Source organism: Limanda limanda, chromosome 15 (genome assembly GCF_963576545.1).
Source record: "Limanda limanda chromosome 15, fLimLim1.1, whole genome shotgun sequence".
NCBI classification, from domain to species: Eukaryota; Metazoa; Chordata; class Actinopteri; order Pleuronectiformes; family Pleuronectidae; genus Limanda; species Limanda limanda.
In genome coordinates, this window is record NC_083650.1 from 179,694 (window position 1) to 205,378 (window position 25,685).

Consider the following 25,685-nt stretch of genomic DNA (forward strand, 5'->3'; position numbering starts at 1 on the left):
TTACATTCACCCATCCACACACACATTTATACAGTTCATCTATAGGCAGCACTTTGTTATTCTATGGGGGGCCATTCAGGGTTCAAGGACACTTCGGCATGCAGATGGGTCAGACTGGGGATCAAAGCAGATGTTGGGGGAGTAAAGTGCCTCGCTTAGGGGCACTAGACAGGGTAGGGAGAATCCTCTTGGATTTTTGGACAGATCAATCCAGGTTCGTCTTTTTGTGGTTTCTCCGTGGAGTCGAACCAGAGACGAACCAGAGACCTTTTCTGCCCATAGTCCAAGTTTCTGCCACTAGTCCACCGCCTCTCACACATTCACCCATTCACACACATATTCATACAGTGCATCTATTAGCAGCACGTTGTTGTTCTATGAGGGGCAATTCGGGGTTCAGCATCTTGCCCAAGGACACTTCGGCATGCAGATGGGGAAGACTGGGGATCGAACTGCCGACCTTCAGGTTGGAGGACGACCGGTCTACTCCTCAGCCACAGCCGCCCCTATTCCATTGCAAAAATAAAGGAAGCAGTTTAAGAACTTAAAGCTGACAATGGTAACACTAAAGTGGGGGTTACAGAGACTCAGATCCAACTACGGCTCAACCTTTTGCATATACAACACTGAAATCAAGGCAATGCTGCCATCTTGTGGTGACAACTAAATATAACACATCGAAGACACATTTTCTTCGGCCAGTTTAACTAGCAAACAACTTTAACTAATTCAATAAAATATTCAACAGCTCAATATAAACATACTTGCAACACATGGGACAAACACACAACCACAGTTGTGTAGAATTAATGGCAAGTTGTTCAAAAGTCTGTTCCCGCTGGAACTGCAGAGAGTTCCATACATGTATTGTCCTTTGAGCCGTTAACAGCTAGCGAAAACAAATCTCTTTACAAAGCAAAACTACTACGATCTTTACAAGCATTTCGCTTCATAAACAATTAAAGCGGTAAATGCTGATAGATTTTACACATATGACAGGCAAAGCCATACGATGCAACGCATTTAGAATGACATCGACTGAAAGATGTTCCAACTTGGTTTGGTATCTCTGGGCTTACTGGAAATACAGAAGATTCAGGATCACAACCTGTGAGTATGTTTTAGTAGGTATGGGTTTGTTATGTTTGAAACTTAGAAGGTGGCTAGAAAAGAGAGCCTGGTTGTTGCTTGCTTGCTAACATTATTGTTAAGTCTGTTTGGTATATTCCCTCAGCTGCAGAAGAAATTTACCCCCAAACTGTGAAAATAATGTGGCGATCGATCTCAAACAATTGAGCAATGTTAACATGTGTAGGTAGTTTTGTGATTTTGGACGTGCTGATATGCTATGGTAAACGTATTGCATCATTTCCTGTTTTCCTGCCAATGGTGATGGTCCTCCTCTTGTCACTAACTCTGATATTTAGCAGATAGAGATATAAATCTGAGCAGCTGGGAGCCCAGGGCGGCTGGGTGAATGTCCAAAGGTGGCATAGTGCTAAATCAAAGCCCAGCATTTCGGACAAAGCGGTGCACATCTTCAACAGATATCCTCCACTAAATGACAACAACACCAACTCAGTTTATTAATCCAAAATGAAAAACCCAGAGTTGGGACCAGGACGCAGAGCTGCAGGCCTACACACTTCAGTCACACAACCACAACCCCATAGAGACGTTGTCTGCCCCCAGCCCCAATCAATTATTTAAAGGAAACATATTATGCCCATTTTACCACAGTTGATATCTTTGGGGTCTTAATGAAATGTCTGTAACCTATTCAAATACCACAAGGATCATTTAAAAGAGCACCCTTTTTACCCTGTCTAAAACAGCCCTCTTCAGATTGACCTGTTTTGAGTGCTGGAGACGAAGATACAATCTTGCAACCATATCGTTTTGAACCACAGTCAGGTGGGCCAAAGCCTGGCTGCGAGAGCCCCAGCACCCCAGCGCAGGCCCGCAGTGGGAGCTGGAGCAGTTAGCAGCCAGCTCCCCAGCGTTAGCTCGCAACCCGTCAGACATCTAAGTGGCTGATAAACATGCCGATCGTCGAGGAATCTACTCCCCCCAGTCATATAAACAATGACATTCCTCCACTTTGGCCGAGGAGGTGCAGTTGCTGCTATTTTAACTCCAATTTATCAATTGCTCTAAAACTATACTATAACTCATTTGAAAGTTTTGTCCTTAGTCGGCCACACCTACCCCAGAAATAACAACAGCCAATCCTATTTGCTGTATTTTATGGTGTTCCTGGGGCTTATTCTGAATTCGTACGTTTTTATCAAGCCTAGTCTTAACAACTTTAATATTCATGTTGATAATTATAACTATGGCCTTAGTCTTGCATTCATTTCAATATAAGACTTAATTGCTTTCACTCAGTGTGTACATCTAACAGTAATTCCACATAACCCGTTATCAGACCATAAATTAATAACCTTCAGTTTCGTATTATCAGACTACATGCCTTTAAAATCCTTTTCTGTCTACTAATAGTGCTATAGCTAAATTTAAGGAAATAATTCCGATCACATTCAACCCAGTATCATCCCTTAAACTCAGATAAAACAGAGGTTCTAATACTTGGCCCTAAATACCTTAGAGATACATTATCTAATGGTATAGCTGCTCTAGACCACATTGCCCTTGCTTCCAATGAAACAGTCAGGAACTTGGGTGTAATCTTCAATCCTGATTTATCCTTTAATTCTCACCTAAATCGAATTCTAGGACCGCCTTCTTCTACTTCCACGCGTAATGTCTCAAAAATCAGATATGTCCTTTCTCAAAAAGATGCAGAAAAACTAGTTCACGCCTTTGTTACATCCAGACTTGATTATTGTAATCCTTATTATCAGGCTCCATTTAAAATTCTCTGGATGATGTACGCACACATCACGTGCATCATCCAGCTCGAAGGCAAGTTTAGCGGTGGCCATGGCCAGAGCAAAAGCTGATGGTGCTCAAGCTAGAGCAGCACACTCCAAGAGGGAAATCGAGCTAAAAGTCGAGCATGCATGCATTCAAGCTACTCTGGATGCATTAAAGGAAGAAAAACAAAGGGATGCTGCCATAGCTGAAGCAAACACGTTGCAAGCTGGTTTATTAGAACTTGATGTTAATGTGCCCAGCAGAGGCCCTGGTCCAGTGTCTCAGGAAATGAAATACCAGTGCACCGCTGATTATTTTGAATGGCAAGCCGGCAGAAGCACAGGTGAATAACCTATGAAAATAAATTACATTGTTGCCCCTCATCAAAGCCAATCACAATTTAACAATGAAGATGATGATGTTAAGCCAACACTGCATTCCCAACGCAAAGGTTTTTCCAGAACACAACCTACTGCTCCTGCCTACACCACGCCTCATCATACATCACAGGCTCCTCAGGATCGTGGATCACCACCACAACAGAACATTGATGATCATTCCCCACTTCCTGAGCAAAGAAGCTCTTACAGATCCAGTTATAATCATCCCCAAACAACTATGGATCTGGCTAAATATCTTGCACGCAGAAACCTAGTAACCTCAGGCCTCACCACATTTGATGACCAACCAATGAACTATTGGGCGTGGAAAGCACCTTTTCTGACTGCTATTGCTGGTTTAGACTTATCTTCTGGTGAAGAGCTCGACCTGCTATACAAATATCTGGGTAAAGAGTCAGCAGAACATGCAAGAATAATCAAAGCAGTCATCATCAGAAACCCAAATGCTGGACTGTTAATTGCGTGGGAGAGACTTGAGGAAATCTACGGCTCACCAGAAGCTATTGAACAAGCCCTCTTCAACAAGCTGGAAAGCTTTCCAAAGTTTACCACAAGAGAACAACAGAGACTCAGAGAACTAGCAGACCTGCTGTTAGAGCTGGAAGCCGCAAAGAGAGACGGCTCCCTCCCAGGCCTGCTGTACTTGGATACCTCCAGGGGGGTAAATCCAATTATCGAAAAACTCCCACACAACATTCAGGAAAAGTGGATGTCTTTTGGTTCGAAGTTCAAACATGATCATCGTGTCAGTTTCCCACCGTTCTCTGTATTAGTAGACTTTGTTAGCACAGAAGACAAACTCGCACTGATCCCAGCTTTAATCTCTTCACGCCAGTCTTTATGGAGAGAAAGAATAAATGGGACAGACCTGTGAAAATGCCTGTACATGTGCACAAGACACAAGTTTCACCATCAGAAAGATCTGAGTTCAGAGATGACAAATCAGCAGATCCAAACAAACATTGTCCCCTGCACAACAAACCACATCCTTTAAGGAAATGCAGAGGCTTTAGAGAAAAGAGTCTAGAGGAACGCAAACAGCTTTTAAAGGAAAACTATGTATGCTTCCGCTGCTGCTCATCCACAGATCATCTCGCCAGGAACTGCCAAGCTGAAGTCCAATGTATGGAATGTGGGAGCACCGGTCACGTGACAGCGCTCCACCCAGGACCACCTGTCTGGAAATCCAAGACGTCCCCTCCCTCTTCAGAGTATGGCAGGGAGGAAGACAAAGCAGACATCCAGGAGGTCACATCAAGGTGCACACAGCTGTGTGGTGAAGGAGTAAGCTCCAGAGCATGCTCCAAGATATGCCTCGTATTTTCAACATCTCAGGGTCCTCCTACCCGTACACATTGAAAACATGTGCTGGACAAAAAGAGACAACGGGCAGGAGAGCCTGTGGGTTTACCGTGGAGTCAGCAGATGAGAAACTTAGTTTTCCTCTACCCACACTTCTAGAGTGCAACCAAATTCCTAATAACCGCTCAGAGATACCTACCCCGACTGCAGCTCGCCACCATACTCACCTGAAGCACATCACCGACATGATACCACCCCTCGATTCAGACGCTGTCATACTCCTCCTACTGGGCAGAGACATTATCAGTGTCCACAAGGCCAGTGAACAGATAAGTGGTCCAGGAAACGCTCCTTTTGCTCAAAGGCTGGACCTGGGATGGGTTGTCGTCGGTGACGTGTGCCTTGCAGGAGCCTACAGACCATCAGAGGTGAGCAGCTACAAGACGTCCATTTTAGATAATGGTCAGGCCAGCCATCAGCAGCCATGCAACAGCCAAATCAAGGTAAAAGAGATCTTCAGTCAAGCACCTAAGCATTCACCTCATGCTGCACTGACCCCCTCGTACTGCTCAACGACACGTCATGACGACAGCTTAGGACTTTGAGGATTTTTGAAAAAGTACAGACGTTTTGTTGAAACAGATTAACAGAAATAATTGTTGCATGTTTTAATATATCTGTTTCCTTCCATCATTGTTGTGGAAATCATTGTTTATAATTATTGACATTGACATTGTATTGACAAATAATTAACATTGACGTGATCAGACATCTCTTCACATATATTATTATCATTATTAAAAGGTGATCTTTGCAACTTTGCTATTCAGGAAGTTTGTATCAAACAAGTGGCCCTTCGTACTACTCAGTACCTTTGAAGTAGCTCTTAGTTTCAAAAAGGTTGGTGACCCCTGCCCTACGGGCTACGCAAAGTGGAGAATGGACTTGCTCTGCTCCATGCATATTGCCCACCTATCTCATTAGTGATCTCCTACTTTCAATCCGGGAGGCAGACACCATCTGTACATTTAAGAGTAACATTAAAACCTTCCTTTACGATAACGCTTATAGTTAGAGCCGGTCCAGGCTTGTCTTAGACCTGCTCTTAGTTATGCTGCTATAGGTCTAGAATGTCAGGGACACATAACACACGGAGCTTCTCTTTCCAGCTCCTCCTTCCTCTTCTCAATCTTTATCACGTCAAAGAAATGAGTATCTCATCAATACATGTACTTCACTTCTTTCCCGGAGTCCCTTCGCCTTATCAGCCACATCGTGGATTATAATGGTGGATCGCGTATCAGAGATCGTGATCATAATGCTGGATCCAGTAGGGCGGATTGTTGGCATCTGATAATGGTGGTAGACCACGATCGAGGTGGCAGCTGATGGTGGGTCCTGATGGCAGCAGTGGACAATGACTATAGTGGCATCCGATCTTGATGGTGGATCATGATCATGGTGGCTGCTGATTTCTTATATGGCTGAAGAGGTTTTAATTCCATCAGCGAGAAAATTCAGTGCGGTAAGTTGAGACTGAATGAATCCAGTCAGATACAGTGCCAGGATCATCATGTTCATTCACTATTGTATTTAGTACTTTCAAACTTGTAGCCCTTAACTTGGGAGAAAGTATCATCGGCTGCATCTAACAACACCTTATGAGGTATTTCAAGTAGATCGCCAATCTTATAATTTGTGGACTATGATTGCAGCACTGCTCGGCCATTACTAACAATAATCCATCAATTCATTGACCTTCAGTTATGCTTCAAAATGTGAATTCTAATCAATGCTGCAAATATCCTTATATTTCAGATTTTCTCCTTTACACTTGACACTCACTTTTGTCCCTCCTGGGAGAGGGATCCCTCACATGTGGCGCTCTGAGGTTTCTATGTTCTTTTACCCTGTTAAAAGTTTTTTTTAGTAGTTTTTCCTTGCTCTTGTTGAGGATTAAGAACAGAGGATGTCACACCTTGTTAAAGCCCTATGAGACAAATTGTGATTTGTGAATACGGGCAATACAAATAAAATTTGATTGATTGATTGATTAATACAACTGACGAATTCGTAAAAAACCCTAGTTCCACTGATATTGATAATCTTGTCGATAGCACTGCAGATTCACTACGATTAACATTAGACTCCATAAGTTTACGCTTTAACCAACTACAGACAAATATCCAACCTCTCCTTCCTGTCTAAAATCCGCAAGAAAGTTGTAGCCAATTGGCTGTGTGAGTTTCTCCAGGAAAGTAATCCATATAAAGACTTTCTGTCAGGGTTGAGTGCGCATCACAGCACAGGGACAGCCTTGGCAAAAGTCAATAATTACCTTCTAATAGCTTCAGATCAAAGGTTTATGTCTGTCCTTGGCCTGTTAGATCTCAGTGCAGCAGCATTCAACACAATTGATCATCACATTTTATTACAGACACTAGAACAGGTTATTGGAGTCAAAGGCCCAATTTTATTCACACTATTAATGCTTCAACTAGGAAACATTATTGGGACACATTCGGTAAATATCCACTGCTATGCGGATGACACTCAGTTATACTTATCAATAAAACCAGAACAGTGTAATCAATTAACTAAACTTCAAGCATGTTTGAAGGACATGAAAACCAGGATGACCCGCAATGTTCTCCTATTAAACTCAGACAAAAGAGAGGTTCTATCTAATGATGTAACTTCTCTAGATCTTCTCAACCATTTGCGGGCCCTGAGCGCCCCCCATATGTCATCAGTTTGAGACTCCCAGTGACACGTGAGCTAAAGCTAACCGCTAGACTGTAGTATTTGGAGTGATGGAAAAGTTCCTTACGCGGGAAAACAATGACAGTAACGCTACTTATCCATTAAAAAATAAAACGTCAAATTTGTACCTAGGTACAACCCTGTTTCATTTAATATGGTTTTGTTAACAGAGGTGACAATGGAGAGCCCAGTGTGTGGAGTGCGGCTTGACTCTTTCAAATGAGATGCTGAAGCTTTCCAAACTTACGCTGGGTTCATGCCGGACGCGGAAGAGCCGCGAAGGGGGGCTATTAAGACCATCATCATTTACCCCTGAACCCTTACATTGAACGGAGCTTACAACAGCCAGCGGAGGAAGCATAATCGGGGGCTGACCAGCACAGAGAAATGCACATCCGGTGTGAACAGCGAGGCGGCTGTGCGATCAAGAATTGACGCTGTGGGTCAATTGGTTGAATTCTGGGCTCAGACTTATTTCTCTGATGCCAGAAGAGTCATGATATAGAGAACACAGAGAGTCATTCTGGACTTCTGGTCTGGCTAAGAGAAGCACCTATGAACCTAGCTGTAAATGGATGCCACTGCATGAAATTTAAAGGTGTATTTGCTTGTTACTGTAATACAGTTTCAATGTTTAGTTTGGACAATTAAATATTCAATAAATCTATGAATGTGACCTGTAGTGTAAAGTGCTTGGAGTGGTTGTTCAGACTAGAACGGTGCTGTATAAATGCAGTCAAGTTTGTGTCTTCTCCTCTGCCTCTTTGTTAATTCATTTAAAAGTAATTGCTTCCAGCAGGCTTTTCTCTCACTCCATCACGCTGCTCTCTGTCATGTGATGACACTGTGTGGGCTTGTTATCAGGAGCCTGTAGACTGCTGGCCTACACAGCTCATGGGCACTTTGACCTGTCTGACAACGCCTGCTGCTACAGCATGAGATACTCTGCAGTGTAGAGAGAGAGAAATCTGTTGATTGGGACTACATGACAGATTTCTTCAATGGCTGAAGAGGTTTTCTTTCCATCAGCGAGAAAATTCACTGCGGTAAGTTGAGACTGAATGAATCCAGTCAGATACAGTGCCAGGGTCATATTCTTCATTCACTATTGTATTTAGTACTTTCAAACTTGTAGCCCTGAACTTGGGAGAAAGTATCATTGGCTGCATCTAACAACACCTTATGAGGTTTTTCAAGTAGATCGCCAAGCCTAAAATTCAAATTCAAAATCTATTTTGATAAATATAACCTACACTGTAATACTGTTAGACTGATAATGCACATTTTCCTCACTGTTTCTTGATGATGGCTGAACTTACTGGTGTTTGACATCAGTCATGGAAATTGAATACAGTAGACATAACACTTTATAATTTAAAGAAAATCTAATTCCGATAAGATATATTTTATGCTTTATAAACAAATATTCTACTTCATAATCAGAAATGGGTGTCAGTGTCTGTACAAGGGTTCCGATTGATTGGCTACATGAGTTTTAAATCATTTTTGTGTGTGTTACACTGCTATGGGTGTAACAACTAGGGTTGCAAAATTCCGGGAATATTCAAAGTTGGAAACTTTCCACGGGAATTAACGGGAATATACGGGAATATACGGGAATATACGGGAATTAATGGGAATTAACAGGAATAAACTGGAAATGTTGTGGGTAATTTATACTAACTGTATTTACCTTGTCATATACAGACATAAATATAAACATTTTGTTTTGTCATAGGCTGATTTGAGCCCTGAGGAAACTTTGGGCACTTGACTATATGCTTCTGCATCGTTGTGTCATTCTTAACATAGGTCTTTGCAGAGTATTTGCAAATGTACACAGCCTTTCCTTCTACATTGGATGGTGTGAAATGTCTCCACACATGAGATATTGCACGTGGCATTGTTCTGTAGAATAAGATGAGAAAAAAGTTTGTAAAAAAACACTAATGCAATGCCAGAGATATAAATAGTTAGCCAAACAATTGGATTCGTCTGTAAACATATTTTACAATTGATGGATAAATGAATGGAAATAGGCTAGATGAACAGATGAACAATCCTCAATCAGCATGCTAATATGTTTTCCCGAGTAATATCATTGAAACTTACCTGACTAGTCCTGCACACTACAGCAGGCCTCAATAGCCCTGCTGTAGAGTGAAGGATGCTGGGAGTTATCTGTGCATGTGAAGGAAGAATGCACAGTGGAGGGTTGAAATTCAACGTGCAGCGTGTGCTGCATTCCATACATCTTTAAAATAGTGTTTTGAATGATGTTTTTATTGCTCAGCGTTTAATTTGTGTATTTATTTTTTTTTTTCAAAATTCCCAAAATTCCCGAGCTAAAGTTCACATGGAAAGTTTCCGAAAATTTACCGGAAACTTTCCACCCCTTTGCAACCCTAGTAACAACCAACACACTTGTTTAGTCACATCTACGAGATTTGACTATATGCTGCTATAGTCTAGGCCTATAGCAGCATAACTACGGGATGGTTATGCGGCTATATATAGGCAGAAGTATGTTGCTGCAAAGAGGGGCATGCAATAGTTTTTAGTTCTTGAGTTGTGTTTGTTGACCCTATTGAGGTCTCCCTTACCATCCTCTCAGGTACTTGCTTGTTGGTATCCATTCAAATGCTATCAATGGGAATGCGGGGATCAGGAGGCTTGGAAAGATGCTGCGCTTGTATATCTAGGGTTCCTGTTCTATTGGTAGGCAACCCTTGTCCACCCTAGGACCAGGCTAGGAATGTGTCATCAACTAATCTGGTTCGATTCCAGATTTCTGTTTGGAGATTGAAACAGGAAGTCAATATCCTCAAGTTTTCAACTTTTTAATGCCGTTTTAATAAAGGAAAAATTCCTTACATACAAGGAAGTAAATATCAGCACTCAAAGGAGATATTTCCTTACTTAGGAAAATTGAATAACTCTTTTTTCCTAAATGTTGTCTGTGTCACTATAAATTCCTGTTGATTAAGGTTGTTTGGAGAAACCATTTACACACTAAATACCTGGTGTGAGCAACTAATCTTCATTATTCTCATTAGGTATAGTTAGAACAAGAAATGTGTCTCCCACTCTTCTCAATAAAAGCTACATTCAGTATTCTGCACTTTTGAACACACTTCTCTCTACCTATGTCTGCAGCACTTGACCAGCTCAATGTTGGCGGTAGCATTCCTCACCTCCTTTGGGAGCTCCATGCTTTATGGCTACAATCTAGCTGTGGTTAACTCCCCTGCTGTGGTAAGACATGCATGCAAGCACACACACACACACACGTTTGCTTTTCCTAGCCCCTTACCCTAACCTTAATCAGCAACGCTAACCCTAACTCTAACCTAGACCTAATTGCTAAGGAATTTGAAGGACTGAAGCATGACATGCATTAGATTGTCCTTCATTTAGAGGAGCTATATGGTCACCTCATTGGCATATACTTTTGATTTCAAAAGTAAAAAATTTGATTTTGGTCTCATTGGTGGTAGCATAATAATTTTGTCTGTTCATTAGTTGCACAGTCCAGTACAGCAAGTTATCAAAATTAACAAAGGAATAAAGAAAGCATACAGTTGGATTCAGTTCATTTCATGATGCAAAATAATGAAAGAATGAAAAATACATTCAAATGTATTAAAAGATGGATACAGGAAATTCTGAATGTATTGGTATAAACAGGTTTTAAAAGAAAACTAATTTATGTGTCACTGTTTATCAACTCTTTTAGATTCAATACTCAAGTCAATACTCAAACGTTTGTGCAAAATGCACAAACGTTTTCTTCCTTTCTCTTTCTAGATTAGTAAAAAAAACTAAATTTATTAAAAGATCTATTTGAAATATGGTGAAGTATTAAACATTCACTGCAACTACCATGTAAAGAAACAACACACCCCAATTTCCAAACAAAATTATTAATGCTGACTGTTGTGCATTTAGTTAAGGCCAATTTACGGTTCTGCGTTTTTGAAAAAACGGACAGATAAGACCGCCCTATCCGTCGTGAAACGCCCTCTCCGAGCGCTACGGAGAGCTTTTCGTACAGGTCTGATTTTTCTAACTTCTCCGTGTTGTGTCGGAGACCCGACCGACAGCTCTTGGCTGTGATTGGTCCGCGAACGACATCATTTCCGTATGACGTCATTTCCGTACGACGTCATTTCTGTTCGACGTCATTTCCGGACCTGTAACTTCCTGATTCACAATAAACACAACTACGATTCTACGATTAATGTGACGTGTGTGTTAAGCCAGCGGAGTTGTCCGGCTGACGGTGGCTCGTTCGAGCACTGAGGGCATATGTGTACGGTCACAGACACTCTTCGCCCCCCGTGGAGCCCTCTCCGAGAAACGGAGAACATAGAAGTATATAAGAGCCTTTAGGTTTGGACCCCAAAGCAGACACGAACGAGATGTGGTAGGTAATTAACAGAGCTTATTTCCAGGAGAGGTAGATGCAGGCTGGAACGGCAGGGAGCTGGCTGGCTAGAAACTTTGGACATGCGGAAAAGGGAAGACTGGGATCGAACAGCGAACCTTCCTGTTAGAGGACGACGACTCTAACCCCTGAGCCTGGTGTGTTTAAAAATGTATCAAACTTCTGATTGCACAGAATAGCTACCTGGTATCTTTCTTCCGACTATACCCATACTTTGGTCTCAGGTCAGTTGTGGACTCCCCAGTCCAACGAAAGTTATCATTCAGACAGTTTAGTCTTTTTTTTGCTGAAATGTATCTTACAGTGTCAGTCTGTTGACAATTTCACATCCAGGTTTTCCTTTAAGGTACATAGATACCAGGGTTTCCCCCAGAAAACTTGCTAAGCCTGGTGGTAGGATGGCTAGAAGGCACCCGCGGGGGGGGGGGGGGGGGGTTGAGTCGGATTTTGAGCTGGACACCATTGTTTCTTATACTCTAAACATGTTGCACTTTGTTTAATATGCACACCTAACTTTTTTATTTTGAAAAGAGGTTAAATAGATGCTATGATATCTTTTTGAGTTGCACTGCTGACTTAACTTATAAGCCCTCTTTTTTATTTATTTTTATCACGTTGGAGTTGCTAGTTTAAACCTACAGTTTTGCACTTTAATATTTGAGCCTTTGTTTACATTTTGTTTTGTGCTGCATTAACATAGCAGTCAGGCCTCTTATTTCAGAAACAATGAACCGTAACAGTTTGGTTACCAATAAAAGGTAAGCCTACTACTTCTTTGCTTTCAGCCAGCTACTCAAACAGACAAGCAACAAAATAACAAACAAACAAAATACACAGGCAAGTGTCGGCCTACTTTGAAATAAATTAAACACAGAACTTTGTAGGGCTATTTGAGTCCTCCTCATATTTGTGGAAAATGTATGAAATAAGAAGTACCCTATTTTTAAATAAATAAAACCAAATAGCTGCAGCCTAATCGTGTAACGGACTAGGTTTATGTTTGGTTTTGACTTATGTTCAGTAAAACACTGTGTTGAAGGAGCGTTCTGATGTCTGACGGTCAGTGAAGGTGACGTATGTTCAGTAAAACACTGTGTTGAAGGAGCGTTCTGATGTCCGAGGGTCAGTGAATGGGTCTGGGTGGGACATGTGACTGTTTGGACCAATAGGATGGTTGCTTGGGGATCGGGGCCATGTCTGTGATCGGGGCTCAATGAGGAAGTGAAGTGTTGTTGATGTGCGCGAGTGACGGATTTTTTTTTTTTTTTTAAATAAAAAAAACAATCGACGCTTAGCCTGGCGGGGGGGGGGAGCCTGGCGGCCCGCCAGGCCTATACAGCACTGGGGGAAACCCTGAGATACAGTTTTCAGTGTCTAATGCCTGGGAGAACTTGGTGCCAAAAACACTTACCAGCTTACTTTAGACTATTTTGGTGTTTGCCACAGCTCAAGTCCCAACAAATGACAAATTCCTGTTCTGGGATGCATTCACCGGTACTTGCACAAAACGGTGGCCCCTTTTCAAAACTTGACTCCACTGGGATTCCTCACCATTGCAGGAGACGTCCATGCCCAGATCCCCTTGGCAAAAAGCTCACTGAACCCTAAATTGCTGCTGCACTATCCATGGTGCGCAAGTGGGCAATAGCATTTGTTGCTTCCACACCCGTTTATCTGACCATCTTTGACTGCAGCAACCAGATCAAAGCCCAAAGAAGAGTGCTCCAGCACATACACACGCTGATTGATCTCTGTGGTGATTGCATGAAGACCATAGCTTACATCAGCCTAGAACTGCTGTGTGTACTGTGTTCTAGTTGCTCCATTCTCCCAAGTAGGCTTGATACATCCACGTTATTAAAGGTTACCAATGGCAGTTTATCTAAGTATTGAGAGACAAATCTCAGAATGATCTCCTCACACTCAATCAATACTTTTTATAATGTAAGTGTCTTTTTGAGGCCCTTCACGTGAAACGCACCGCTTTCATGTGGGGCACTGTTAAAACTAAATTCACTTGGAAGACTAGATCCACTAAAAGTCTAAAATATTTGCAGCCAACATCAAGACATAATTGCTGCATCAAAGAGTTTTAAAGAGCATAAATGTGGTAATGTCACTGCTTCTTAAATGTTCATTACAACCTTCAGTGGCCTGTAAGACATAAACAAAGATGTGCATTTGTATTTTTGAATGTGTCTGACTGTTCAGAACTGCAAGTTTTTTCACCCAAATTCCTCCAGAATATACTGAGTGGTGTTTCAGTTTGACCCACTTTTTTGTAGCTCCTCCAACATCGAATAGAGGGCTTGACCACAATTCCTCATAGTCCGCCTTTTCATCCTGACTGAGTGTTTGTAGGTGTTTCCCATGTGTTTTTTGAATAACTTTCAATGTAAGTAACATTTCTTTCACTTTATTTGCATTATATTGTGTTTTTGAATGAAGGTTAATGGATAATGTTGAATAAGTTTGATCTGATTTGTTTAATATGTTTAAGCCTATGTCTGGCTAATTATTATTTGATATTTATGTACTTTAATGTGGAAATATCGAACACAATTTAAAGGCTTGATTCATGATTTGATAAATTAGTTTTTCTCTTTGTTTAGAACCACGGCAATTATCCAATCAATCAATGGACAGCTGATTGCCAACAGTTGTCTTCTGTAGGGCTGGGTTTAAAAAAATGATTTTCTGATTAAAATCGATCTTCATTTAAATGATCCGATGTCGATTCATTAAAATGAGGAATCGATCTTTCAAGATATGCCTTTTCCCATGAGTGACCAATTTTACATAACATTTTCCAAGATCCAGTGTGTCCAATTTGTTGAAGAACAGTGGCAACCATAAGTAGTAATATTAGGTTTCAGAAAAGGTCTGCAGCTGCAGAATGATTAGCGCTGTTGCGTCATCAGGAGGGCAGAAGGAGCAGTTGGTTTTTACCATGCTTAAGTTTCCTGTGTCTCCCCCATACCAGGATGGTTTGACCAAACCTGGCAAACGCCACCTGTCATCACGGCCTTGAAAACTCAAACAACAGAGTTGTGGTTGAAGTGCAGCAGCAATGCCGCTGAAAACACGGAGGGACAAGTGCCAAAGAAGGCGAAACCAGAGCCGGCAAAATTCCGTCAGTATTCAAGAGAATATGTTTTAATGGGATTTATGTCCACGAGTTGCCACCCACACAATCCTCCACGACATCAGCCAAAGCCCTGGAGGCCTCTTATGCCGTGTCTTTGCTCATAGCTAAAGCCAAAAAAATCATTCACTACAGCCGAAGACCTGCTCCTTCCAGCCGCTGTTGTGTGGGCTGAGACCATGCTGAACACAAACGCAGCGGAGAAATTAAAGACTGTGCCTTTGTCAAATGACTGTGTTTTTAAAAAAGCATTTTAAAAACCTGTAAGACAAGGTGGGTGGCTCTCTGAAGAAAGCAGAGCTGAGGATAAGGGCCTCTGCAAAGGTGTTTTTCACCTGCTTTCCTCAGGTGGATGATTTGCTCTCTAGTGAGGATGTGGACAGTGCTCCAGTCAAGTCGGTCATCGTTGGACATTTGACCAAGTTGATTCAGGTTTTCATTCCTACTTTCCTGACTTTGAGGAGAAATCTGCACAGCTGGATTGGGTGATAAGCCCATTTCTCTTGTCCAAAGCAAGCGGAAGCAAGCTACTTGTCACTTATCATTTAAAACTCCTGGAAGGGTCATCTGACCGTTGCCTCCAGATGAAGTTTGCCACATCCACACTCACACAGTTTTGAGTGTGTGTGAAGCAGGAGCACCCTGACCTGGGACAGAAAGCTTTTGAGCAGCTACTATCCTTTGCCTCCACATATTTATCTGAAGCCTCCTTCTCTGCAATGACTGATCAAAACAAAGAAAAACAAAGAAACAGACTGTGCCTGGAGAAGAGCTTGATCAGCAGCTCCTCAGCAGTTGCCTCCCTGCCACCAAGACTGACAAAGATCCTCAGTGAAGCACAAGCACAAGTTTCTCAATAAAATGTAAATGCAAAAGTGATCACTCTGTTCAATGCAACAATGCAATCTTCAGTGTTGACAGCTTTTCGATCCTTAAAGAAGATATTTTAAGATGATAGATATTATTATTATTTACTTGAAGCAAATCTTTTATTTGAAATTAAGTTAATGATTTGTTTATTTATAATTAAGTTCATGAGTTCAGTTTGAGAATATGTCTTTGTTGTGATCCCGAAAGAGGGCACTTTAAGTTGATAATTACTATTTATGTGCACACATTTTTTTATTTATAATTGAGATAATTATTTCTTTTTAAATAAGTCTGTAGGTATTTTTACATCTTTTTATTTCCAAATAGTTCAAGAGAGACCACTACAAATGAGCAATGTTATGCACATTGATGGAGTTTTAAAATGTAAGTGTCTAGTTACAAAGTTTAATAAATCAGACACTAATGGCACAGCACTGTGTATTACATCTTTTTTTCAACCAAAAATGCTTTGCGCTGGTGAGGGGGTACTTGGCTGAATTTTTTTTTCAAAGGGGATACATCACTGAAAAAAGGTTGAGAACCACTGAACTAAAGAAACAATTTTCCACCCATCCACTACTATCCAAATGCAGCATTATATGAATGAAAGATTTGCTGTTCAGGCATTAGCCCTCATGGCCTTTTGTGCTGAGATAATCTGGTCTTACCCCAGGCTGAACTTAATGCACAAAGACCAATGACCCTCTGCTTTCACGGTAGATTCAGGAATGCGAAAGGAGTGTGAAGTGTACCGCTGGGATGGGTACAGAGTAGGTTTGCAGAGTAGGTGAAGGAGTGACGTGAACCAATATCTTGACATGGCCTTTCCTTTGTCAGTCAGGATTCTTCTTTCTTCAATCGAGGATGCCATTGAAGATATCGGGTAATAGAAGATAGGGGACAGAAGCAGTGTTAGTTTGTGATATGACAGCAGTTGAACCTTTTCCCTCTCCATCAGATTTTGACAGCTTTGACCAAAACCCCAAGAGGGGAAGGCACTTATCATTGCTTCCTGGAGGCTCTTTTTAAGGCTTTTGAAGAGCAGACTAATGGAGGGATTCCCGAGCCGGCTACATACTGAAGGATATTTGCCTCTTAAATGAACATAATATTAGCTACAGAAGCTTTGATGGATTAAGGTGGCATATTTTGAGATAAAAAACAAAGAACATAAAGCACAGTTGCTTCATTATTCTACTTTACACACAGCAGTGACCAATATTTTATATCGGATCTGGATACTACATCTAGATTGACAATATGTGAAGTTTGACCACAGTTTTTAAGTTCAACGAGCTAGAGATAAATGATCGCTGTCTAATAAGAACTTTATCTAATTACAAAAGTCTTGAGTTTTCTCTTGTGGGAAACACTTTTGTTGCTTTAATGCATCTTTTTGGCTGGGACTTCCAATGAGAATCGACTACTAGGTAAAGAATAAATGGCAAGTTGCAATTAATATTGAGCAATATCCAAGAAAGGGCTCCTGAAAGAGTATTGAAAATACAGGGGCTGCTATATGACAGACATCTAAAAGGTGTTGTGGTATCAAGAGCTGCATAGTATAAGGAGAACTTTTACTGAGTTATCAGGCTATTAATGCTGGAGGCACCATAGTCAGGGGCAGGATGACAAATCTATAGTCAAATTTATTCTCTTTTCTTTTATCTTTTTAAATGTATCGATTTATTTTTTTATTCTACATGAGTATAGGTCTGAGTTGCTATAAGATTTATAGGAAATATGGAAAATGGAGGATCAAATGGCCCCATCGTGCAGCCCTTCTCCACAACCTCAGGCAGTAACTTGTCGACTATTTCAGTTTTTTCCAAGATGATAAGAGATTATTACAGACATGGGATACGTTTGGCAGAACACTTAAACCGGTCAGAAAACCTTGGGCCAAACCAGTAACTTAATAATTAACAAAACAACGATTTAGGTGAAGGTGAGTAGACTGATGAGCCAAACAATGCTTTTATGCGATCAGGCATCAGTGATGAGGTCGTATTTATAGAAAATTGTTATTTATTTTCGTCTGCAAAGTTATTAGTTATTAGTTATCTCCCCTTTATCAGCAGTAGCGCGCTGGGGCGCGTGACAAGCATCGAGCCAGATCACTACCGGACTCAGAGAACACTAGGCTGTAAAGCTAGTCGCTATATGTTTGTGAGAAGTTTATGTTTGATTAAGTTGCATGTACGAGCGAATAAAGAACGCTGTTGAGACACACTTACCTGTTTCCCCTTGTTTCCCTGACGAAGAACGCACGGTAACACAGAGATATTGTTATAGTGGAATTAACACGTTAATTTTTTTTAATGCATTAACGCATGTGCAGAATGACCCGCTCCATGTACCCCTACCCGCCCTCGCTTAGAGCGACACATGCAGTGAGATCAGAGTTCGTTCACTCGAAGCAGCCGGTCAGTGTCTTTGTAGAAGAACAGTGAAATACTGAGTTCACGCTGCTCAATGATCAGAGCAGAAGCTGCAGTTGATTTGTAACGAGCTGGAGTTTCAGTGTCCTCATCCTCTCTCCTCTCACTTGAACTAATAAACACTCATCACTGGTTATCAGGACCTGATCAGTACATTAAGTAATGTAGTGTTAATGTGAAAATGACTCGTCAACATTTTGTGCTCAGTACAACACGAGACGTGATGCTCACAGTCAGGACTCAATGTTAAAATGAGCGCAGCAAAACGCAGACATGATCCAACACCAGTGATTTATAACCAAACACATGACCATAATTTAGATGACACATGTTTGTCATCTAGATCATCCCAATAAATAGTTTACTCTGGATGTGAACTAGTTCATTTTCATCTGCATGAACTGAACTTGGAACTCGTTCTTGGAACTGGCACAACACTGCCTCTACAGATGGACTCACAATCAGATATCCCATTAACATTTAATTGTGTAAAGGTTTTGATGTTTGTTTGATTTAAAACGAAAAGAAAAAAGTTTACTTCAACCATCCTATATTTCCAAAAATAAAAGAAGAGCAAAGGCTAAGATGCCCCGATTGTTTAGAATAAAGGTTATCTTTGACTTTGATTTTTTTTTTAAAATGGTGTTGTTAGGGCCCGAGCACTGACATCAAAGGTCAGATGAGGCCCTATTGAAATTGTAAGGATTATTATTATTATTATTCAGGCAAATAAATTGGCTTTTTGAGGGCTTTAACATGCTCAAATTCTTACCAAAATTTGCAGAAAGTTAGAAAGTGGTGAAAATTTACGTATTCTGAAGGAATTTTCAATGGGCGTCGCAAAGTGGCTTCAACGGTGCCCTCCAAGACCCCCGGAACGTGTTCACATTGACCGATCGTCACAAAAATCGATATACAGGTGTATCATGACCAGACAAACAAAAAAGTATGTCGGTGCAATTGGAAAAACACAACAGGAAGCCTGCTATTTTGCATTTAGTGACCATTTTGGCCATATTCCACATTTTTACTTTGATGTACTTGTACCAGGGCTTTCATCGTATCAACTTCAAATTGAGATAAAGCGGTGTTTTCGACTCCAAATGAGCGTTAATGTGACCTTGATTTATATTTTTGTGTAACGTATTGAATTTCTGGGATTTTTCTTGTTCAGTCCAAATGATCAACAGTAGCTGAAATGAGCAGTTAGTGTGTATTATTTTACAGTTTTTAGTCCTATTTTACTAGATTTACCAGAAGGACAATTAACACCCGGGCTTCCCCTCTGATGCATAGGATATGTATTATGAGGCCTTTTCTTTTGCCCTTAATCAGATCAAGGTGTATAACCAGATGTAAGTGGAGGGTGGTGCAAATACACGATCATGGTCTTAAACAGGCCACCACAACATCTGCTTTCCAGATAAGACTGAGGTTATGAGTCTAACGCCCAATTCAGGCCTCTGCATCGAATCTATGCCCTAGCTATTGCGTAGCTACCATGTAGACGTGTACCCTACACCGTACCCTACCCTGTGCCCTACCCCGTACCCTCACTAGACGAAAAGCAGTGTTATTGTCCCAGGAAACCTCTTCGGACAGGCCTAATCCCCTGCTGTAACCAACTGTTTCCATGATGTTACCTCGGCGTTCGCCAGTGACAATAAGCTGAGTCTATCGGCGTTTGCGAACCTTAAGGGGGATATGGAGAACAAAGGAGAGAGCCGCGGGGGGGCTCGCTCCGCCGCGCGGACCGATCGCAACGTGTGATCTAATTAGCATATGAATCGGAGTCCAGCCGCTGGCTACAGCCTCTCTCTATTCACCATTGGAGGAAACCACAGACCCTTGAAACCAAATGTCACTCGTGATTGGCTGGTAGAAGTGTTGCTATTGGTCACCTTATGGGTCATTGCAGTGCACACGTGGGGTCACAGCATTCCGCACGTGGGGTAAGCCCCTCCCACACAATATTAATAATAAAAATGTATATATTAATATTTATTATTTATTAGTAAGCCTTTACCAAAAGCACTGCAGTTAATTAAAACTAAACATTCATGTGATGCTTGATGTTATAGGTGAACATATTGTACAGGGAACAAATGTGAACAAGGTATATGTGGAGTCAAAGCTTTATTTACATACAGCAAAAATATAGTACAAAAACTCAGGTGAGGCTTGAAATGACATGACTTCTTTGTGGGACTCTGTCTGAATCTTCTCCAGTGTGTAGACGTCTGTGGTGTGTAGCTGTGAGATCCAGTGTAGCTTCCAGTCTTATATGAAGTGTGGGACACAGGTCGGTGCGCTCCTGGCTGTGGAAGGATGGATCCATGTCATCTGTCCCGCTTCAATCAGCTGTAAACACATTCAGTAAAATTAGCACAGTTCAATGACAACATACACCTTTACATGTAACTGGAAAATTATTTAATGAATATAACCTTACCCTCTTTCTTCTCCGACAACTCCTCAATGCTGATGTAAGGTCTGGTCGGATCATACTGGCTCATAGTGTGACTTACTACATCATGGACAGCAGCTGGAAAACAACACGAGTAACATGACTTTATTATTAATAAACGGAAATAGCCGCGCTGCATCACCGTTGGAAGATCCACAGCAAAAAAACACCAAAACAATTCATAAACAGTTACTTACATTCAATGGCTTAATTTTCTGCACTTTAAATCAGGACTTTCAGCGTCTCAGCCTAACGCCTCTTTGTTTGTGTGTGTGGGGGGGGGCTGAGGCTGTGATAACAGAAGAGAAAAAAGTCACGTTGATGAAAAAACTTAACGAGAACAAACTGTTACATCTAAGTAATTCATACATATTTACACATGCACTAGATCTGCTCCAGCACTCAATGCTGTATTCGTATTTTAGCAACTTTCTCGCTATCCCAAAGTGGCGGACATGCTTTCAGATGTACCAGTTAGCTTCGTAGTTAGCATGGCGGCTCCTAGCTTAGCTCTCACCTTAACTCAGGGACTGTGCATCCGTCTTCTCCGCCTCGACTCATCCACACCGGGCCCGCGGCTCTGCTTACACACGCACTCATCTTCTCCTCCAGGGAACAGCGTCGTGTCGACTTCAGCAAGTTATTTACCCCGAAGACAGAGTCACTCGTACGGAACAAGCTAAACACGAGCCGCTTCCTGTCTGCGGGACACTCGACGCTGCACTGTGTTTACGAGGCTGTGATTGGACAAGCCCATCAGCTGATGACGCGAGCGGGTGACGTGAGGTTTTCACAGTATCTCCACAACTGTCCTTGTCATATTAAAGCAGCGGTTACTTCATAATGGATGAGTATGTGACTGAGGCCCAGTTAATTTTTTCTGGTGTTTAGTAAATTTACACACATGATTCACGCTGTTCTGTGTTCGTAACCTTATAGTTGAATGCACTTATTGTAAGTCGCTTTGGATAAAAGTGTTGACTGTTTTAATGGAATACTGAGAAAGTTTAATAACAACAATTAGACAATTGAAGTTCAAATTATGAAGGAATTTCAGCTCTATATTGTGTCTTCTTTATATTTAAAATAATAATCAAACTGAGTGGAGATGTATGTTGTAGCCAAACAGCCGGCTGCTGTGTTTTGTCACTGTGCAGTCCATGGGGGATTAAATATTACACTGAAAAAATAAATCATTAAATCAATGAATGTTTCATAGCAATTTTGAAAGTAGTGGTGAAAAGGTACCATTTATAATTCATGGAACAGCTTAGTTTGCCATTGACATGTGAATTTGATGCCAGTATTTTGGGAGGACAGATATTTTTATGGAAAGCCAGTAGAAGTTTGGAGCTTACAGGACACAGATGATCATACCCAGCATAATTTCTTTGCTGGTAGAGGTGTGGTTAACACTTCCTCTGTGCATTTAACCAGCACAATTGAAAAAGTGACTGTAATCATGCCACTCTGTACAGTTGTTGAGATTTAGGATTGTTTTGGATGACAATAAAAATTTGAAATAAAGTGCATTGTTTCATTTCTTTTGACTGCATTGACCTTTGTTCGTGGTATACAATATAATTCATTATAGCACACTTACTTACTTAAGAACAATTTAAAATTTCAGGTTTAATATTTATTTTAAGCCTGGTTTACTCAGCCAGATAGTTTGTTTGGTACCTCTTACAAAAAGGTGTTATCTGCTCTCAGGGAAACTGATTTGCATTTGTGAAGCTCAGAGCATTGTCATTTGCATGTGAAAGCGTCCTCTAGGCGTTGGAGCAGGGGGGTCAACTCTCAACAGCTCTCAGGCTTGACAACTGCAGGAACCCTGAGCGTTTCCTTTGCTGCCTGCAGATACGTGTGAAAGTCGTTAACCGAAGGATGTGCCAACACTTTCCTGCGACACAGATTGACACAAACGCTTCTTTTCATGCAGTGCCTGATGTGCACCTTCCATAAAACTATGCATCGTGGCAATGCAGACTTCCAGAGCTGTCATCGCCTCACTCAGTTTTATGGTCGTATAGACCATCTCCTCACACTTCTTTCTTTTCTTCTTCGTAGTTTTTTAAGAAAAAGTAATTCTTCAACATCTATCAGCTCCAACGTGAGAACACCTCCCATTGTTCTGAATTAAACAGAGACTCCAGAGAATTTATAAATAAGAAGACCTGAAACCAGAAGACACGACTCAAAACTCTATGGCCACTAGTGTGTCAGCTCCACGCCCCCGATTGTTTTGGCAGTGTAATTGCAAAGCGACACATCTACATACAACAATGAATAATCACAACGGCTTAGGCCCCGTGTTTAGGTTACGTTCATACCTACAGCGTAGCTTCGACTCAGAACCATGAATAGGCCTTTAGTCAACAACTTTTTCACAATTGTGCTAATTCTTTTTAAATTAAGAAAATTTTTAGTAATAAAAAAACTTAAATAACACTTAACATAGTCAGTGCCCTAAATCCTTATGTAGCTAGGATGCCAGAAGCTTTTTTCATTTCATAACAGAAGCTTCTTTTCACCTTCAGCATCTTGTCGATGTCGATGGTGTTTTTGATATGGCAAATATCATGGACGGTTTCCACCATGAAACTGCAGTAAACAAACATCAGTCTCAGAAAAACACATCCAGGCAGTCAGGGATGGATTTTTCTATGTAATTTCACTGAAGCATTAGAGTGGTATCAGAGTAGGAGTATGGTGTCGATAATTATCAGTATTGTACAAGATAATTTAGCTAATTTAGCTAAATTAGCAGTTTAAGGTCAAAGCTGGGGATCAGGAACAAGGTTTACCTAACATTAGCAACATATTATCAGCTGTATGATATTGTAGCTTTCTTTTATTTCCTTTACAAAGTTTTTGCTTCGAACACGTCTGCCTGATTTACTCCCGCAGATACTGTATTAATTTAGATTTTTTTATAAAGTCCCAAATCTGTTAATATTGTTGCTAAAAATAGGGTTGAAAAAGTAATTGGGATGGAACCATTGGGAATTTAGGACGTGATATGTGACACCACTAGAACTTAGATTTATTTTATTTGTTTTTCAATCTTAATCTTAAACTATCATTTGGACTTGTCATCAATAAAAAAAACTAATATTAAATGTATATAATCCGCCTTCTGTCATTGATCTTTCTGTTTCCAAAACAATATACATATAAAATGGGGATTTTGTTTTCCATTTTCATTATTTTATTTTCATTCTACTACATTTGTTTATAGGGCTTGTGCTGTTAAGATCTAGATAAAGTTTTCAAACTATGAATATACTCACACTTAGACCTGGTTTTGTTTGCTTATGTACTTTTACTAATTTCAAGGATCTAAATACGTAATTCTACACTTCATAGCACATTTCATTCATTTCCTAAAGCATATCACACATTAACTAATGTATTTGAAAGCCTGGATTTTGTTAAGTTGGTCAATAGACTAACTCTTTCTCAAAGAAACCGTGATCACTTCAGCTATCAGTAGTGAATTATAAAAAAAAACACTCACTCCAGGAACGTCAGCACAAACACATGCACATTATACTGTACTTCCTGTTTAGCACAGTAATCTTGTAGGCAATTGTAAAAAAAACATTGCTTATTTTATCATCATGTTTGCGTTTGAAACTTTTGTAAATGAATTCATCAGCATTTATCAGGAAAATTTAATCAATCAATCAATCAATCAAGTTTTATTTGTATAGCCCACATTCACAAATAACAATTCGTCTCATGGGGCTTTAACATTGTGTGACATCCTCTGTCCTTAACCCTCAACAAGAGTAAGGAAAAACTACTAAAAACCCTTTTCACAGGTAAAAATATGTAGAAACCTCAGAGAGAGCCACATGTGAGGGATCCCTCTCTCAGGACGGACAGAAGTGCAATAGATGTCAGGTGTAAGAAAACATCATCAGGATTTTTAGCAGCATCCATTAGGCTAAACATTTTTCAATACTATGTGTCAGGCAGTCCCGCTGCAATCACAGTCTCTGGCCAGCAGCAAGACCACGATCCAGCATCAGGATGGGATCCACTATAATCCACAGTCATTGTCCACCGCCGCCAGTTAGAATCCATTATCAGCTGCCGCCTCGGTCGTGGTCCCTAATGACTGATATTTGTGGAAATAGGAGCATAAGACTTCATCTGCTCCAGCTTCTTTATTCTCTTCTGATTTTTATCAGTTAGACCTTTATTTCTTTCTTGGGCAAATGACCCCGCAACTGGCCATTCAAGTCCACTAACACATAAGCTTATCACTTATCTGCTTATGACTCCATCTGGCATTCTGGAACAAAACATTGCTTCTGACCGGGCAACTAGTTGTACTTCAGCTAGAAGTACTTCTTTTGGACTGATTTAATTTACTTGACACTTTTGCTTTGCTTTGTGTTTTGCCTCATTTTATTATATTTGATTGTCAAATAAATTGTTCACAGTTTAGTTTTAACTTGGCTGTGGACTGATTATTTCCCTTGTGGGATTCAATTAACACACCACAACCTTTTTCAAATTTGTTCCGTGACAAATGGTCCCGACCAAGCTGTCGATTACACCAAGGTCAGATTGTAACCAGGTGGGAGTTATTGCCTGTGCCAGGCACGACCCGAAGTCGCCCCAGAAACCAAACCACCACTGTTAAACAGAGAATATAATAGAATTTCTTTCCAGAATCAGTGTAGTCCATAATTGTACATTCAAATGAAATGAGGGTTTTGGGGAAATATTATTACATTTTTAAAGCCTATGCCATATTTCAGAACAAGATCAAGAGTGTTATTCAAACAGTGTGATCGAAGCAAATACAATAGGGTCCTTGCAGGTGTTTCTGCCCAAGCACTAATAATATTTTTAACAAAAACAATAGGGTCCTTGCACTGTCAATGCTCGGGCCCTAACATAAATCAGAGCAAAAACAATAGGGTCCTTGCACTGTCAGTGCCGGGGCCCTAGATAT

The 25,685-nt window shown here is 40.8% G+C and overlaps 1 protein-coding gene and 1 long non-coding RNA gene across 2 annotated transcripts in view; one reads left to right on the top strand and one right to left on the bottom strand.

Moving 5' to 3' along the window:
• Nucleotides 1-6,060: 6,060 nt before the first annotated feature.
• The window catches only part of slc2a15a (solute carrier family 2 member 15a), a 78,241-nt gene continuing 58,616 nt past the window's right edge, over nucleotides 6,061-25,685 (top strand). The window contains exons 1-3 of the mRNA XM_061087728.1: nucleotides 6,061-6,105; nucleotides 10,500-10,598; nucleotides 15,284-15,420. Of these exons, the coding sequence (XP_060943711.1) occupies nucleotides 6,061-6,105; nucleotides 10,500-10,598; nucleotides 15,284-15,420 (281 nt within the window). The remainder of the gene's footprint in view (nucleotides 6,106-10,499; nucleotides 10,599-15,283; nucleotides 15,421-25,685) is intronic.
• Nucleotides 20,368-21,432, bottom strand: LOC133020799 (uncharacterized). The gene is made up of 4 exons (XR_009682942.1): nucleotides 21,231-21,432; nucleotides 20,911-21,002; nucleotides 20,699-20,791; nucleotides 20,368-20,607 (listed from the first exon to the last, which is right to left on the bottom strand). It is a non-coding gene; the product is annotated as an uncharacterized LOC133020799 (long non-coding RNA).